A 14,945-nucleotide genomic window follows, 5' to 3' on the forward strand; every position below is an offset into this window, starting at 1 on the left:
CAAAAAAATAATAAAATAATAAAATATAAAATATTTTTTTACCTCACTCCACCACTTTCTATCACCATACCTCCACCCACCCTAATTTTTTATTTTTATTTTTATTTATTAAATTACTTTCATTTTAAAAAAATTCTTACTTCATCTCCCTCTCCCTTTTCCCTTCAAATAATAATTTAGATATTTTATTTTTATTTTTTAAAGAAAAATTCTATCCCACCCCACCGAACTCTCCGTTTTTAATTTTTTTTCTCGTTTTGTGTTAGATATATACATATAATTTTAGAAAAATATTTTTTACTTGCCGCAATACTTTTCTTAAAATAAATTTTTATTTCTATTATATTCGATACGCAAGTAAAAAAAAATATTTTTCTAAAAATATATGTACATATCTAATATAAAACCAGAAAAATATATAAAAAAATAAATATAACTTAAAAGCGGAGGACTAGATGAGGTGGGTATAATTTTTTTTTCCAAAAAATAATAATACTTTTTAGGAAGGAGTTACAGAGAGGATGAAGTATGAATTTTTTAAAAATATTTTATAAAAGAAATTTAAAAAATTTAATAAAATAAAAAGACGGGGATTGTGATGGAAAAGAAGTGGTAGAGTGCGTGTGTAAAATATTTTAATTTTTTTAAATAATCTTTATAAAAAAGTATTTCTTTTATAAAAATTAATTTCTTTTTTTTGGAGATAGAAATTCTTTAGTCTTTAACTTTTAATTAATATTAATAATTTATTTAATTTTTACCAAGATGAAATATTTTATCAATGTGGAATGTCATGTGACAAAAAATTTTCAAAAAAATAAAAAGAATGATAATTACACACAAGATGTGTTTCTCAAATTAGTGTTTCTCAAATTAATAAGTGATGATTTAGGTATGAAATTCACACTTCTAATAATTTAAATATGAAACTCAAAAAAAATAAAAAATTAAATATGTTTTTAACACTTTATCTCATGATTAAATAATAATAAAATGAAAAAAAATTATAGCTTAAAGTGAAAAATAACAAATAAAAACAGCCATTGAGTTAAATATCATATGCGGATAAAAAAGAGAGTCTACCTCCAACACAATCCTCTCCATCACACTTGTTGTATTCTTTTCCCTTCATTCAACAAAGTAGGATAGCTGACCTAAACATATCTCCCAACACATTGATAAAGATGAAATTGGCAAAATTGCTAGTCAATAAAACGAAGTTCCAATTCAACCAAGGATCACTTTACTGTCCCATATAATAAGATCATATAATGAAGAAAAAAGTGCAGGTACTGATTACAAGTACCCAAGGTTTAGAAGAAACAGAAATAAATAAGCAAAAAGGAACAGATATTTAAAACTACATGAAACGTAATCTCTAGTTCAAAACTTCTAGCTGAAGCACATCTAGCACTTGATCTCCTTCAAGCCAGGTGCAAGGTACAAAAAGGTAGGATCAGTTGCACCTTCCTTGTAGTACGCAAACACCAGGGCACCGTCGTCATGCATGCTCTCACCAACAAAGCTGCCAGCACAAACACATAGTATCACTTTCTATTTCAAGGTGCAAAGTATGTAGAAGTAAAACAAAAATGCATTCAACTTCAGTAAGAATTAGCTGTTAGACGATGTCATAAACTGATACAGAGTGAAAACGGACATACAATTGGAAGTCCTTGAGCTTCGGCAAAAGGAACTTAGTTGCTGATTCAATGTTCTTTTTAAATGCATCTTGTGCTTCTCCTTCTAACTTGGGTGTCAGGTTCTTGATGTATCTCTTAATGAATGTAACAAATTGTTTCTTGTCAAAAGTAGGTTGCTCCTGCAAATAGCAAATCGCTACTTATTCACATGTAATTAACAGGTATATAAAAATCGACTGCAATTTCCATAACAATGTATACAAACCTGAAGTCTAAAAGTGTCAACAATATCGACAACCTTGACAGCTTGATCATCCACACCTTCATCGTCACCTCCACCCTCAGCAGAAGGATTTGCCCCAATGTTTACATCAACGGCACCTTGAACAACCCACTGTAATGTAATCAACAAACCACATTATTTAATTTTTACATAGACTAGATAGTCCACAAAAAATTGTTGCTAATATATGGAGATTTTGGGAGCAATCATTATCTGGAGATCCTACCTTCCCTTGAACTTCCCAAATCATTCCATTCTCGAGTTCTTTGTAGGGAAATGAGTCTGAGAGAAGCTCATCACCTGCAATATGTTTTCAAGTGTTTTAAGTTTCAAAAGTAGCAACATATCATGAAAGGGGGCCATATATGAAAACCAAAAATTCCCACAAACTAAATGTCCTCTTTTAAAGTCTGTATAACAGAAATAAGCCTACACGCTCTGAGAATCCAAATCGCGGAGATATATAGGAAGCCCATTGAGATTGAGTGCAGAAAAGCAAGGTAAAACTCGACAGTTTGTCCAAAACCACAGTTACAGCACTCCAAAAAAAATAGGGAACTTGTGCATGTAAAGCAGCTCGGAGGTGCACCTAACAACCAATTAGCTAACCAAAAGAAACGTAGAAGAATCAAAGATCAAAAAAAAAATAAGAAGAAAGAAGCCTGCGTATTCTAGTTTTCTTTATGATTACCGTAGCCCAGATAAACTTTAAGACGTCCAAATTGATATAGAAATTACTTGAATCCACTGCTTTCACACACCAAAAAGAAGCAGACCTATGGGGCTTGCGCAAGAACCCATCTTTTTATGTTTCTTACGTAAAATTGATTATATTTGCACTACAAACAGACACGTAGAGTAAATTAAATGTGGCTTGCTCACACAAGAAACGACCAAAATTTAGACTTCATGGATCAAAGTCACTCCTACACAATACTCAGGATCACAGGTAAAAGACTTTGGGGCTTATATCGTCTAAGATGCGGTTGAAACGTAAAATTCAGATCAGATCCAGTTCCTTCTCCCAATAATTATTTTTTTTTAAAAAAGGAAGCCTTAATAGCTTAGGACCTTGGGAAAACATTCAGTAACACCGTTCAAATCAACCAGATCTTATTGACAGCTGCTTATCAAACATCAAAGAAACAGAAATTCATGCAGAATTCCATTATCGTAGAACAAAAACTGACCCATCAATGAGAATAGATACAAGCCAATCATCCAACAACAAGGTTCAGCGACAACAGAAGGTTAAAACAACACTCAAGATCACAATTTTTCTACCAAAATATTAACACAAAACAAAACCGAAAACGATAACCAGAAAGATTATATATAAAAAAAAGAGCTCAGAACAGAACCAGATTTTTTTTTAAAAAAATAATTAGCATGAAAACGAGAAAGATTACCAGTGAGGAGATCTTGATAAACCAACATGATGGCAGATTAGCCTTTTGCTTTCTCCCGATAAGAAGAGAGGGGAACAAAAAGACGGTTTAGCGAAAGCTCGAGAGGGATACGGGTATTTATAGCTGTAAGATTTGGGATTGCTGTAACCGAGCAGGACTTGGAAATTGACCAAAATAAACCGACCTGTATCCGGAAATTACGTATTTACCTAATCTAATTTGTGTATGGTTTGCCGCCACAGTCTGCACCAGGACACCAACCCCTTGTAACAACGCCTTGTTTGTAAGGTTGTTATTCATTGTATTATATTATTAATTTAAATATAATATTAGTTTTTAATTAATATTTAAATTTTATTATTTTATATTATTTAAATAAGGTAACGATAAAAGAAATTTATTTCATGTAATGTCAATTTGGTACGATCGTGTCATTACTTATTTATTTATTATTTAATTATTTTATTTTATTTTTTATCTTATTTTTTTATAATAGCTCTACATTGTTTTCTATTTTTCTTGTAGGTTTATCATTCAAAATCCGAATGTATGACATCATGTAACAACAAATAACGATACAATCTATTCAAACGTTATATTCATTAAAATAGTACTATGAAACAATACTTAACAACCATTCAAATGGAGTGTAAGAGAAATGGATTAAAATTAACTTGTATTATAGGATATTTTTGTCAGTTGAGGTCAAGGTGACAAACATTCAAACTTGTTTCAAATTCAACTAACATTTTAAAAAAATAATCAAAAAATTCTTACTAATGAAGCAAGTGTGTTTTCTTGATTTAGTTGAGGGACAGTTTTGGTTTTTTAATTAATGTGTCGTGTATTTGTGTATTTTTGTGAAAGAAGAAGGTGAAACTGTGCGTGTGAAGAAGAACAATTTGCCTTTTGAGTGATTCATGTATGTGATATGTTTGTTAGTAGAGAAATTAACTGAGGTGGTGTTTTAATCCTCTAGAGCGTGTGATATGAGTGCTAGTTATGTTAAAAGTGTTGGATCCAAAAGAGGTGGGCGAAAATGATTGTGGAGTATCGACGCCGAAGGATAATCTTGTGAATTGTGATAATCAATAAGTTATTGTCAATGAATGTAACATGGTAGAAAGATGTGGTGGCACATCACAAATGATTTTACTCATATATGAATTTTTAACCTAAAAATTACTTAACTATGAGCTTTTCTATCAAAAAGACCTATAATTATGAAACATCGACCTTTCCTTTAAGGCATCTATTTTTTTCTACTACAAATGAGCAACATATTATTCAGTTATATACCTCATTAAATATAAATAAATATATACAGCGGATACTTATAATAATATATGTTAAATGCTACACGAACGACAAGTTCGAAAGGCCCTCAAATGAGCAGAACGGTGTCTCACCACACCTTTTTCTCCGCCTCATAATAGCTTCGGATTCGCAGAGAGAATAGAATAAAATATCTCTCAACACACTGATAAAAGATCAAATATGCAAATTGCTAATCAATAAAAGAGAACTTTCAATTCAATCAGAGGATCATTTTGCTGTCTCACATAATAAGGATTATATAATGAAGAAAAACTGCAGGTACTGGTTTGAAGAAACAGACATAAATAAGCAAAAAGGACCAGATATTAAAACTCCATGAAACATAATCTCCAATTCAAAACTCCTAGCTGAAGCACATCTAGCACTTGATCTCCTTCAAGCCAGGTGCAAGGTACAAAAAGGTAGGATCAGTTGCACCTTCCTTGTAGTACGCAAACACCAGGGCACCATCGTCATGCATGCTCTCACCAACAAAGCTGCCAGCACAAACACATAGTATCACTTTCTATTTCAAGGTGCAAAGTATGTAGAAGTAAAACAAAAATGCATTCAACTTCAGTAAGAATTAGCTTTAGATGATGTCATAAACTGATATAGAGTGAAAACGGACATACAATTGGAAGTCCTTGAGCTTCGGCAAAAGGAACTTAGTTGCTGATTCAATGTTCTTTTTAAATGCATCTTGTGCTTCTCCTTCTAACTTGGGTGTCAGGTTCTTGATGTATCTCTTAATGAATGTAACAAATTGTTTCTTGTCAAAAGTAGGTTGCTCCTGCAAATAGCAAATCGCTACTTATTCACATGTAATTAACAGGTACATAAAAATCGACTGCAATTTCCATAACAATGTATACAAACCTGAAGTCTAAAAGTGTCAACAATATCGACAACCTTGACAGCTTGATCATCCACACCTTCATCGTCACCTCCACCCTCAGCAGAAGGATTTGCCCCAATGTTTACATCAACAGCACCTTGAACAACCCACTGTAATGTAATCAACAAACCACATTATTTAATTTTTACATAGACTAGATAGTCCACAAAAAATTGGTTGCTAATATATGGAGATTTTGAGAGCAATCATTATCTGGATACCCTACCTTCCCTTGAACTTCCCAAAGCATTCCATTCTCGAGTTCTTTGTAGGGAAATGAGTCTGAGAGAAGCTCATCACCTGCAATATTTTTTGAAGAGTTTTTAAGTTTCAAGAACAGCACCATACCATGAAAGGGCCATCAACGAAAATTTTACAAATCCAACAAAGCTGAATGTCCTTTTAATGTTTGCATAACAGAAAAAAGCCAACATGCTCAGAAAACCCTAATTGTGAAGACAAATAGGAAGCTGCATTTGTGTGGGCACCATAAAAATGTAATGATATTTTCCAATATTTAAAAACCAGGTAAAAGATAGTTACCAGTCCACGGATAAGTAGCTATTTTATTTCTTTTTCATTTTATTACAAGTCCATCTAAACATCTCATTCACACATGCCTTATTTTGTGCTCAAATTCCTATAATATTGAATAAAATTTAGAACCAGCATAAATGTAGTTTATCTAGATATAATGGTTCAGCCAATATAATAGTTCACTCTATTATATATAAGAAAGTAAGACACCCAATTAGTGCACAAAAGCAAAGTAAAACCTCAACGGTATGTCCAAAGCTACTGTTGCAAACAAGCTAAGAAAAGTGAATTTCGCATATCAAGCAGCTACAGCAACTCGAAGGTGCACATAACAATAAATACTTCAATGGATTGCTAACCAAAGAATAAAGATTAAATTATGATTACTGTAACTCATATAGACTTCAAGATGTTTAATTGAACCAGAACTTTGAGACTTGCAAAACACATCTTTTTGTGTTCGTTACATAAATTTGCAGTAACCGGATTTCCTAAATAACATGAGGCACAAGTCTAGCTAAACTAGAAGCAACCAATATCAAGACTTTACGGATCTAAATTACTCATATATGGCTCTTAAATACAGGATTACATCATAAAGCAAGGTCAAAAACATTGGGATCAAATCCTCCACAAGACCGTGTTGAATTATAAGATCCAGATTAGTAGATCTAGTTTCCTTAATTCACAACAAAAAAAAAGAGCCAGCACAGCCTTAATTGTTTAGGGCCTTTATGCAGATCATATACTCAGTAACATCAGTCACAAATCAACCAGATCTTATTGACAGCTTCTAATCAAACATCAAAGCAACGTAAATCTGCGCAAAATTCCATTATCTTAAAACAAAAGCCGACTCATCAACAAGCCCCAATCATCCAATCAAGATTCACCACACAGATTGCTAAAACAAAACTATTCTAACTTCAATATTACAACTTTCTACCAAAATTTTAATACAAAACATAACAAAGAGGGGCAGAAACAAGAAAAAAACAAAACATATTAGAAAAACGGAAGAAGGATAGAAGATTACCCGTAAGAATATCCTGATAAACCAACATGATTGCAGATTAGTAGCCTTTTGCTTTCTCTCTCTAAAAGGGAAGGAGGACGATAAGAAGAGAGAGGAAGAAAAAGACGGACCAGTGAAGGCTCGCGAGGTAGGGATTGCGGGTGATGTACGCGGTCTTTATAGCTGGAGCACTACGGGATTGCTGTATGCGAGTGGGGACTTGGTAAATTGACTAAAATAAACCGACTTGAATCCGGAATTACGTATTTACCTACCCTAATTTGAGTAGGGTTCTGAATGCCGCCGCAGTCCGCACCATGTCCCAACAGGACCAAATGCAATTTTACGCTACTAACAAAATCAATATACCCTAGTCCCAGAATGAAGATTTTTTTTTTTATAAAAAAAATTATGATCTAAAATAAATTTTTAATATTGTGTAATTATAAATTAATTAATTAGATTAAATATTTTTTAAATAAATAAAATTGTTTTAAATAATATAAAAAGTGATTTATTTGAGACATTAGAATTAAAAGTGTGCTACATGAATAAGAATTAAGAGAGTAATAATAAATAAATTTATATAATTCGATCAAAAATCTTGATTTTAATTCTTAGTTATGAAAAAATTCTTAGAAGAGGGGGATAAGTTTCATCGTCGAGAGAGAAAGAGCCCGGATCACCAGCTAAGGTCTCTAAATGACCACTCATAAAGGAGGTAGGGGTGCAGAGACAACAAAGAGGTTTGTCTAGAAGCAACCACCCTTGAAAAAAGAGTGTGTAATTCGAGCGCTCTTGCGTCGAAGATGACTGGGGCTAAGCGATCTGTCGAAACTGTGGGATGTCAAAATACATCGACAAGGATATTTGAATTCCTTGTCCACTCTTTTCAGTATTTTTCGAAAAACAACAATTAGGAATAGAAAATCTATATCAAAGAAAGGTCTAACTGTTGGAATCATTTTATCATCAGAAGACTGTTGGAATCGTTTTATCATCAGAAGTGGCACAAAAAATATTCTCATCATTGAGGCCATACAAATTGAACATTCCAGGACAGGAGATAAACTCTGAATGAGTGTTACATGATGTAAATACAAATTAGTTAGACTTTCAATACGAATAGGAGACCAGAAGGAAAAAAAGAGAGGAAAGACCGACCCCTAGGTTAAATATTGATCCACTTGTTTTATCTTTGAATGGTTAGTATATGATCAATATTGGACATTATAACTATAATTAGTATGTTTAATTTTTGGAAATGTTGGGAAAATCTATAACCTTCGAAAACTATATTTATTCTTGAAAAGTTTTATGGAACGAGGACAATTTGATTCCTTCTTCAAAAGGTATTCTAATCTTTTATTATTTATTTTTTGCTCTTTTATAAGAATCTTCTTCCCGGAATTTGCTTCTAAATTTTAAATTAATTCACCTTCATAATTGGATATTGCAATATGACAGTTTTTAGAAGAAATTTATCCCCAAAAAACTGGTTTGTTCTTTTATTGTACATGCATAGCACCACCATTACTACTCTCAACATAAAATCTTATGATAATGAATATGATCACGGTTGAAATTCCGGGAAATTGTGCGCTTAAATTTAGGTAAAATTTCATTCATATATTGTCAACTAATGTTAAGTCACGTTACTAAAAGATATATTAGTAATAGCTGATTATTAAAACTGATGTTTTTCACTTTCTAAGATCTTACTTGAATTATTTTATGTCGAAATTACTTGAAATATAAAAGCATTTGAGGTTTTCTTTCTCTTTCTGAAATTCCATCTCCGACTTCACAATATTTTGCCTTATTTTCAATACATCAATAATAATTGGTAACATTGCATTAATTTTGAAAAAATAAAAGAATTACGGGTTAGTCCAGAACCAGTCCCTCTATAGAGTTCGGTTTGTAAATCCTCCTAACAGATCCAGGTGAGCCACAACACAACAAATCTCTAAGACTGCTGCTACTCTACAAGGTTGGAGCTGCAACTAAGTCATCCCCAATCACAAGCACATACAAGATCGACTAACAGATCTTATTTTGGGTAGCTATCGTCCAAAACTAAAGATAGAGGTTCCAATCAACATGTCTCAATTGCCAATATAGCTCAAGGCTATTCTAAGTCATTAAGTTATACAGCAGGAAAGTATACAAAAGCACAAATTCAAGAAGAGATCAACATACTACCAGATACCTTTCTGATATCAGCAATCAACAAGCAAATGTTGCACAGAGGCTAATGTCCAAAGCTTCTACCCCTACCCCCTCCCTGGCCAGAAAGAAAGAAGAGGAGAGATATTGAAAGGGGTTTGGGGTGTGGCATGCGGCCATGTTCAGCTTTGAAAAGTTAAAAGCTGCTTGCCATGGCCTCTGCAATAAGTTTAGGCATAGTAGTTTAAGCTGGCTTTCTTCTTGGCTTGAACTTGAATGATGCCTTCATTGAAGTCTTCATGCGTTACCTGCAAGAGTGTGGAGGCGGAATTAGAGCTATCCAGCTTGCCAACCATAAAAAGAATGAGATTCTGTTTTCGCACAGTTGATTAGATCTCACAGGACACATGCAGAAGGGTATTAAAAATCATCACATTTGTTTGTGATGGAATGCAGATTATCGTCCATATTAATCACCACTAAACTGCAAAAAGGACAGACTTAACGGGCGAGTTCAATTTTTTAATTAGGATCATATATGTAATCCTAATTATTGATTAAACCAAAGTACAAGTCTAAATTTCATCGTGAGCTTAAAAATAACATGAGTCAGTAGTTACATAACTGCCAGGAAGCAAATATTTTTTCAAGTTGCAAGGAGGAAAAAACATTTAGCAAAAGATCACTTGGGGGCCGTTTGGTAGAGTGTATTAGAAAAATTAATGCATGCATTAGTTTTGTGTATTACTAGTACCTTGTTTGATACACTTTTTCAACATATGTATAATTAATGGTTATATTAGTTATACACTCTATTGTGTATTGAGGTGTGTATTACTACTACATGAAAATCCAAGGTATTAGTGATGCAAAGGGTTTTAATGCATGCATTAGCATGCTTAAAAGACACAATTGCCCCTCAAAACTTTTTCAACATCTTTTCCACCATATATGTGGAGGGTATTTTTGTAAACAAATCTTTTTTTTAGATATTATGCAATGCATGTTATTTTTGATACACCAAACCAAACATTGCATAAGAAATAATCTTAGCATTACTACTACACCATACTCGGTACTATTCTTATATACCCTAGCAAATGACCCCTTACGGTTTCTTATTAGTTAGTATAATCGTCAATTCTTATACTTCTTCATTTCTAAATCATGAATAAAATTTCTTAGGTTTCTGGTATCGTCAAAGCACTCAAACCATCTGAGCTTTGTAAGCTCCCTAGCATGATACGATGCAGAACTTAAGACAAACATCATAAAGATCAGATCCAGAACTTCTACCCAATTATGCACATCATGCACATATTTGGGAACACAAAAAGTAGGAGAGAGAATGGAGACCTCAGTGGCATCGCGACGGAGTGCTAACATGCCTGCCTCAACACATACAGCTTTCAATTGTGCCCCATTAAAATCATCTGTCGATCGAGCCAATTCTTCAAAGTTAACATCTGGGTTAACATTCATCTTTCTGGAATGGATCTGCAGTTCCAACAAAGAATCCTCAAATGTTAATACTCAAGAACTCATTTCATGTTAGCTAACAAGGCAAGGGAACAAAATGACATGACATATGTTTTGGCAGAATACCCACCTGCAAGATCCGAGCCCTGGCTTCCTCTGTGGGATGGGGGAACTCAATTTTACGATCCAATCGACCAGATCGCATCAAAGCAGGATCCAAAATATCAGCTCTGTTTGTTGCTGCTATCACCTGAAGTGAAGGAAAGAAACCAAAACAATTCATGAAAAAGCAGGAAACCAGAAAACTGAAGATCACTTTGTTTTAGCTTTTACAGTTATCTGCAGCTAAAATCAAGGAACCAACAAGGTAAAATTTTTGGAAAGGAATATCGTGATCAATACCCGAACCACAAAGTAAGGAAAAAAATGTATAGATAAATAGTTTCAGCTACAAAAGAACCTTAATCCGATCATCGCTGCTAAAACCATCGAGCTGATTAAGTAACTCCAACATAGTTCGTTGGACCTCTCGATCCCCACTAACTTCACTGCAAGAGAACAACATTACGCAGTACGAGAAGAATCAGCACACACATCTATGGGGAGGGTAATGGTGCTCGATTCCTTTTTCGCAAGCACACGCTACTCCTTAACCAGTATGCGCCAAGACTGAGGATATTATGGGCATGCAAGGTTAAGTACATATATGAGCAACGGAAAACAAAGATATAGTGCACCTATCAAAACGCTTTGTGCCTATAGCATCAATCTCATCAATGAAAATTATGCAAGGTGATTTCTCTTTTGCCAGCTGGAAAGCATCACGAACAAGTTTTGCTCCATCTCCAATGAACATCTAAAGTTAGTACAGGCATTTGATCAGCAGCATATTTGAGTCAATTACTTTAAATTACAACTTAACAAAATGGTAAAATTCCATGCAGTAGTTGGTTGCTAACTTTAGAAAGACAAACAATAATATAATAAACTATTACACGAAGCAAGAACTAAAATTTGCTAACTTTAGAAAACCAAACAATAATATAATAAACTATTAAGAGCTTAATTAGACGATCATAAAGTAAAAGCAAGAACTAAAATTTCTTGTTTGAAGACGATTAACTCAGGGTCTGTTAGAGCTGTTTGTTTAAAACCAAACCGAGACCAACAGTGCTGCCTTTTGGTATATTTAAAGAACTCAACATGTTTAGTGGTAAATATGAAGGATGATTTTAGACCTTCCTCCAGATATAAAGGACCATATTTGTCATTTTCTCCAGATTAATCTTCCAGTTTCAGTCAAATTCAAGTAGAGAGCCATCTTACATATTAAAAATTTAATATATGTACTTTTAAAAAAGACAAGTGTACTTTGCAGCAGCTCTTAGTCGGAATCGCCAGGAACAGTGAAAAGAGGGAAATCTAGGCTCCCACCATAGGGCAAAAGAGAGTTCAATTTCGTACAAATCTAGTGCAATTAAACACAATAGAATAAAAACACCGAAGATGATCTACCTGCACAAGCTGAGGTCCCGCTAGCTTAAGAAAAGTAGCATTTGTTTGTGCAGCACAGGCTCTGGCCATCAGGGTTTTCCCAGTCCCAGGAGGCCCATACAAAAGGACTCCCTTTGGAGGACGAACACCTAATTTCTGAAACCGTTCTTGGTGTGTCATAGGCAGTACAATTGCCTCGACAAGTTCTTGAATCTGTTTCTCCAAGCCTCCAATATCATTGTAGTCTTCAGTTGGCTTTTCATCAACTTCCATTGCCTTTACCCGAGAATCATATTCAGATGGCAGGGTATCCAATATCAAATAACTGTCTTTATTTACTCCAACCAGATCACCAGGTTTTAAGTTGTCAGGATCAACAAGACCAACAACAGGCAAGAAAATTGTCTACAAATGGCAATAAAAAAGAATTCAATTAGTAAAGAACCTTAGCACCTAAACATAGAAAAGCCCAAAGAACTGAGGTAGAAGGATAAAGCACAAGATCACCAATTTCGTTCAAGAGAAATAGATAAAGGGAATTTTGGATAGTAATACCGACAATATACACCTAGTGACCTAGAAGCAAATGATGTAACCCTATGATTTGACACTTACCTGGCGTGTGGATGTTTTTAGTACAACACACTTGCCCTTCCTTTGTGAGTCAAGATCAATATTTGCACCATCTTCCTCAGCTTCTTCCTCTGGATTCATTTCCAAAATCTGAAAAAGACCGGAAATAAATGAGTTCCTCAAAGCTAGACTTCCCTACCAATACTTCCATGAACCAATATTCCTAATACTCAAAAACAAAAACATAAAGAAAGTCAAAATTTGCATCCTCGCAGTTCAATGTATTAAAAATATAAGACCTGAATCTTCTGAAAAACATACTCAAGCACTGAAAGAAATGGTAGGATATTGGTCATTCTCTTCTGTCCTGCCCAATTTATGTTTTTCTTGATCATCCTCCTATTTTCTTTCTTCTTTTTTGTTACAAAAGGAAAAAGAAATAAGGGGATGGTCCAGAGAACATCTTTTCCTGAGTATAGTCTCCCAAAAATGCAGTTTGTATACTTACATTGACACTTCAATTAATTTCTCCAGGAACTCTTCATTTAATTGAACAGGAAAATGCTTCAAATAAAATCAACAAGAATATATGCATCTTTAGAATGTTAGTTCATTCATAGTCCATGCTATACAGAAGATTATTTCGTGGCACTAAATTATTCCAAGCAAAAGATATACATCAAGTCAGGTACCGAAGCACATTCTAAAAGTTGTAAACCTCTAAATTCTTTGTCGTCGCACAAGAGATGTTCCAAATCAACTTATAAAGTGGCTAGGAGCAAGAACAAGTTTAATAATTCTATTGTACTTGAGATATCATCACAACGGAGCTGTTCCTTCGAGTCCCTTGGAAACCTCCATTTTTTTCCCTGTTGTAACTTCTTAACATCTAGCTTTTGGCATTGAAAATTTAGCATGGTACAGTACTCTTCCTGTTGATGAAACAATTGCTGATGAATTACCCAAGTTCCTCTTCCTATTTTTGTGCAGCCAAAGACCTGCACTCCTTCTGTGATAACACTATTGGTACTTGTCATTATCCCAAAATCTAAAGTTCCTGCCTACGACAAGATTACTCATTATACTCTTGAAGCCATCATGAGGGAAAAAAATCCATTCTTTGAAAGCCAAGAATGTATAAGCCCAATAAAGTGTATGCTGCATAACCCATAAAAAGCTTAACGTGGTACATAAACTTACTGCACAGCAGGCACACTGGTTTTAGCAAAGATTAATAGGCTTCAGGTTCAATGTAGCCAATCCCCATATTCAAAGACGTCCTAAACCCTCTCTGCACTACTCTTAAAAATAGATTCTTTTTCCCCCTTTTTGTCAACATCACTTGCTAAAGATAGGCGTCAAAACAAGGGAGATCCTCATTGACGGAAACCTAATTACTCACCTCAACAACGTTGCCGACCAAGTAACTGGTAACGAAGTTTCTTATTGAGCTCAATTTTCTAAAAAGAAAATTCTGTTTTCCTTTTCTTGTAAATATCACTCACTAAAGATAGGCGTCAAAGCAAGAGAAATACTCATCGAGGAAAACCGAATTACTCACCTCAACAATGTTACCGACCAAGTAAGGAAGTTGCTTATTGAGCTTAATTTTCTCTTGATTCTCCTTTATCTTCTCCTTGAATGAATCCGACTCTAGATTCGTCCTCTGCAGCTCTTCCTATAATTCACCAGTCAAGTCAATTAGTCAGTCTCCTCGGTAAATCCCAAAAATTGAGACAAATAGACAAAACAAAACATTCATCAAACACAAAATAACTCGTGATAACTGTGAATAGGGCAAACTAAGAGAGATCGCAAACCTTTATGATTCGAATTTCGTTGTCAAGCAGGCGTGAAGCCCTAATAATATCTTCAGTGGACATAGCATGGAGCTGGTCATCTTCGAAGTTGCTATCCTCAGCCATCGGCGTTGCCATCGTCGACAGAGATTGTGTTTGTATGGGAATCCGGGCAGAAATTGGAATGAAGGAGTCGATCTGTATAAGCTTGTATAGTCCGAAAGCTTTATATTCTATTCCTTTCGTTGCCAATATTTGCCGTCTTCTTCTCCAAGAAATATATGTTACATGGGCCATTGGTACTGGCCCATGATAAGCCCAATATCCTT

At 34.3% G+C, this 14,945-nt stretch overlaps 3 protein-coding genes across 3 annotated transcripts; all 3 read right to left on the bottom strand.

Annotated features, from left to right (window-relative positions):
• Positions 1–1,203: 1,203 nt before the first annotated feature.
• On the bottom strand, positions 1,204–3,437 carry LOC129886143 (translationally-controlled tumor protein homolog). Its single transcript, XM_055960695.1, has 5 exons — positions 3,336–3,437; positions 2,153–2,226; positions 1,909–2,037; positions 1,665–1,822; positions 1,204–1,525 (listed from the first exon to the last, which is right to left on the bottom strand). Exons 1-5 carry the CDS (start codon positions 3,361–3,363, stop codon positions 1,408–1,410), a joined length of 507 nt encoding a protein of 168 aa, XP_055816670.1. The 5' UTR covers positions 3,364–3,437; the 3' UTR covers positions 1,204–1,407.
• A 1,406-nt stretch (positions 3,438–4,843) lies between these two features.
• On the bottom strand, positions 4,844–7,394 carry LOC129886142 (translationally-controlled tumor protein homolog). The gene is made up of 5 exons (XM_055960694.1): positions 7,124–7,394; positions 5,777–5,850; positions 5,532–5,660; positions 5,288–5,445; positions 4,844–5,149 (listed from the first exon to the last, which is right to left on the bottom strand). Exons 1-5 carry the CDS (start codon positions 7,149–7,151, stop codon positions 5,032–5,034), a joined length of 507 nt encoding a protein of 168 aa, XP_055816669.1. The 5' UTR covers positions 7,152–7,394; the 3' UTR covers positions 4,844–5,031.
• A 1,794-nt stretch (positions 7,395–9,188) lies between these two features.
• LOC129886144 (26S proteasome regulatory subunit 6A homolog) lies at positions 9,189–14,871 on the bottom strand. Its single transcript, XM_055960696.1, has 9 exons — positions 14,638–14,871; positions 14,379–14,495; positions 12,860–12,967; positions 12,266–12,649; positions 11,488–11,606; positions 11,211–11,298; positions 10,881–11,000; positions 10,628–10,768; positions 9,189–9,579 (listed from the first exon to the last, which is right to left on the bottom strand). The coding sequence occupies exons 1-9, from the start codon at positions 14,752–14,754 to the stop codon at positions 9,502–9,504; spliced, it is 1,272 nt and encodes a 423-aa protein (XP_055816671.1). The 5' UTR covers positions 14,755–14,871; the 3' UTR covers positions 9,189–9,501.
• Positions 14,872–14,945: the final 74 nt, after the last annotated feature.

This window comes from Solanum dulcamara, chromosome 4, assembly GCF_947179165.1.
Source record: "Solanum dulcamara chromosome 4, daSolDulc1.2, whole genome shotgun sequence".
NCBI classification, from domain to species: Eukaryota; Viridiplantae; Streptophyta; class Magnoliopsida; order Solanales; family Solanaceae; genus Solanum; species Solanum dulcamara.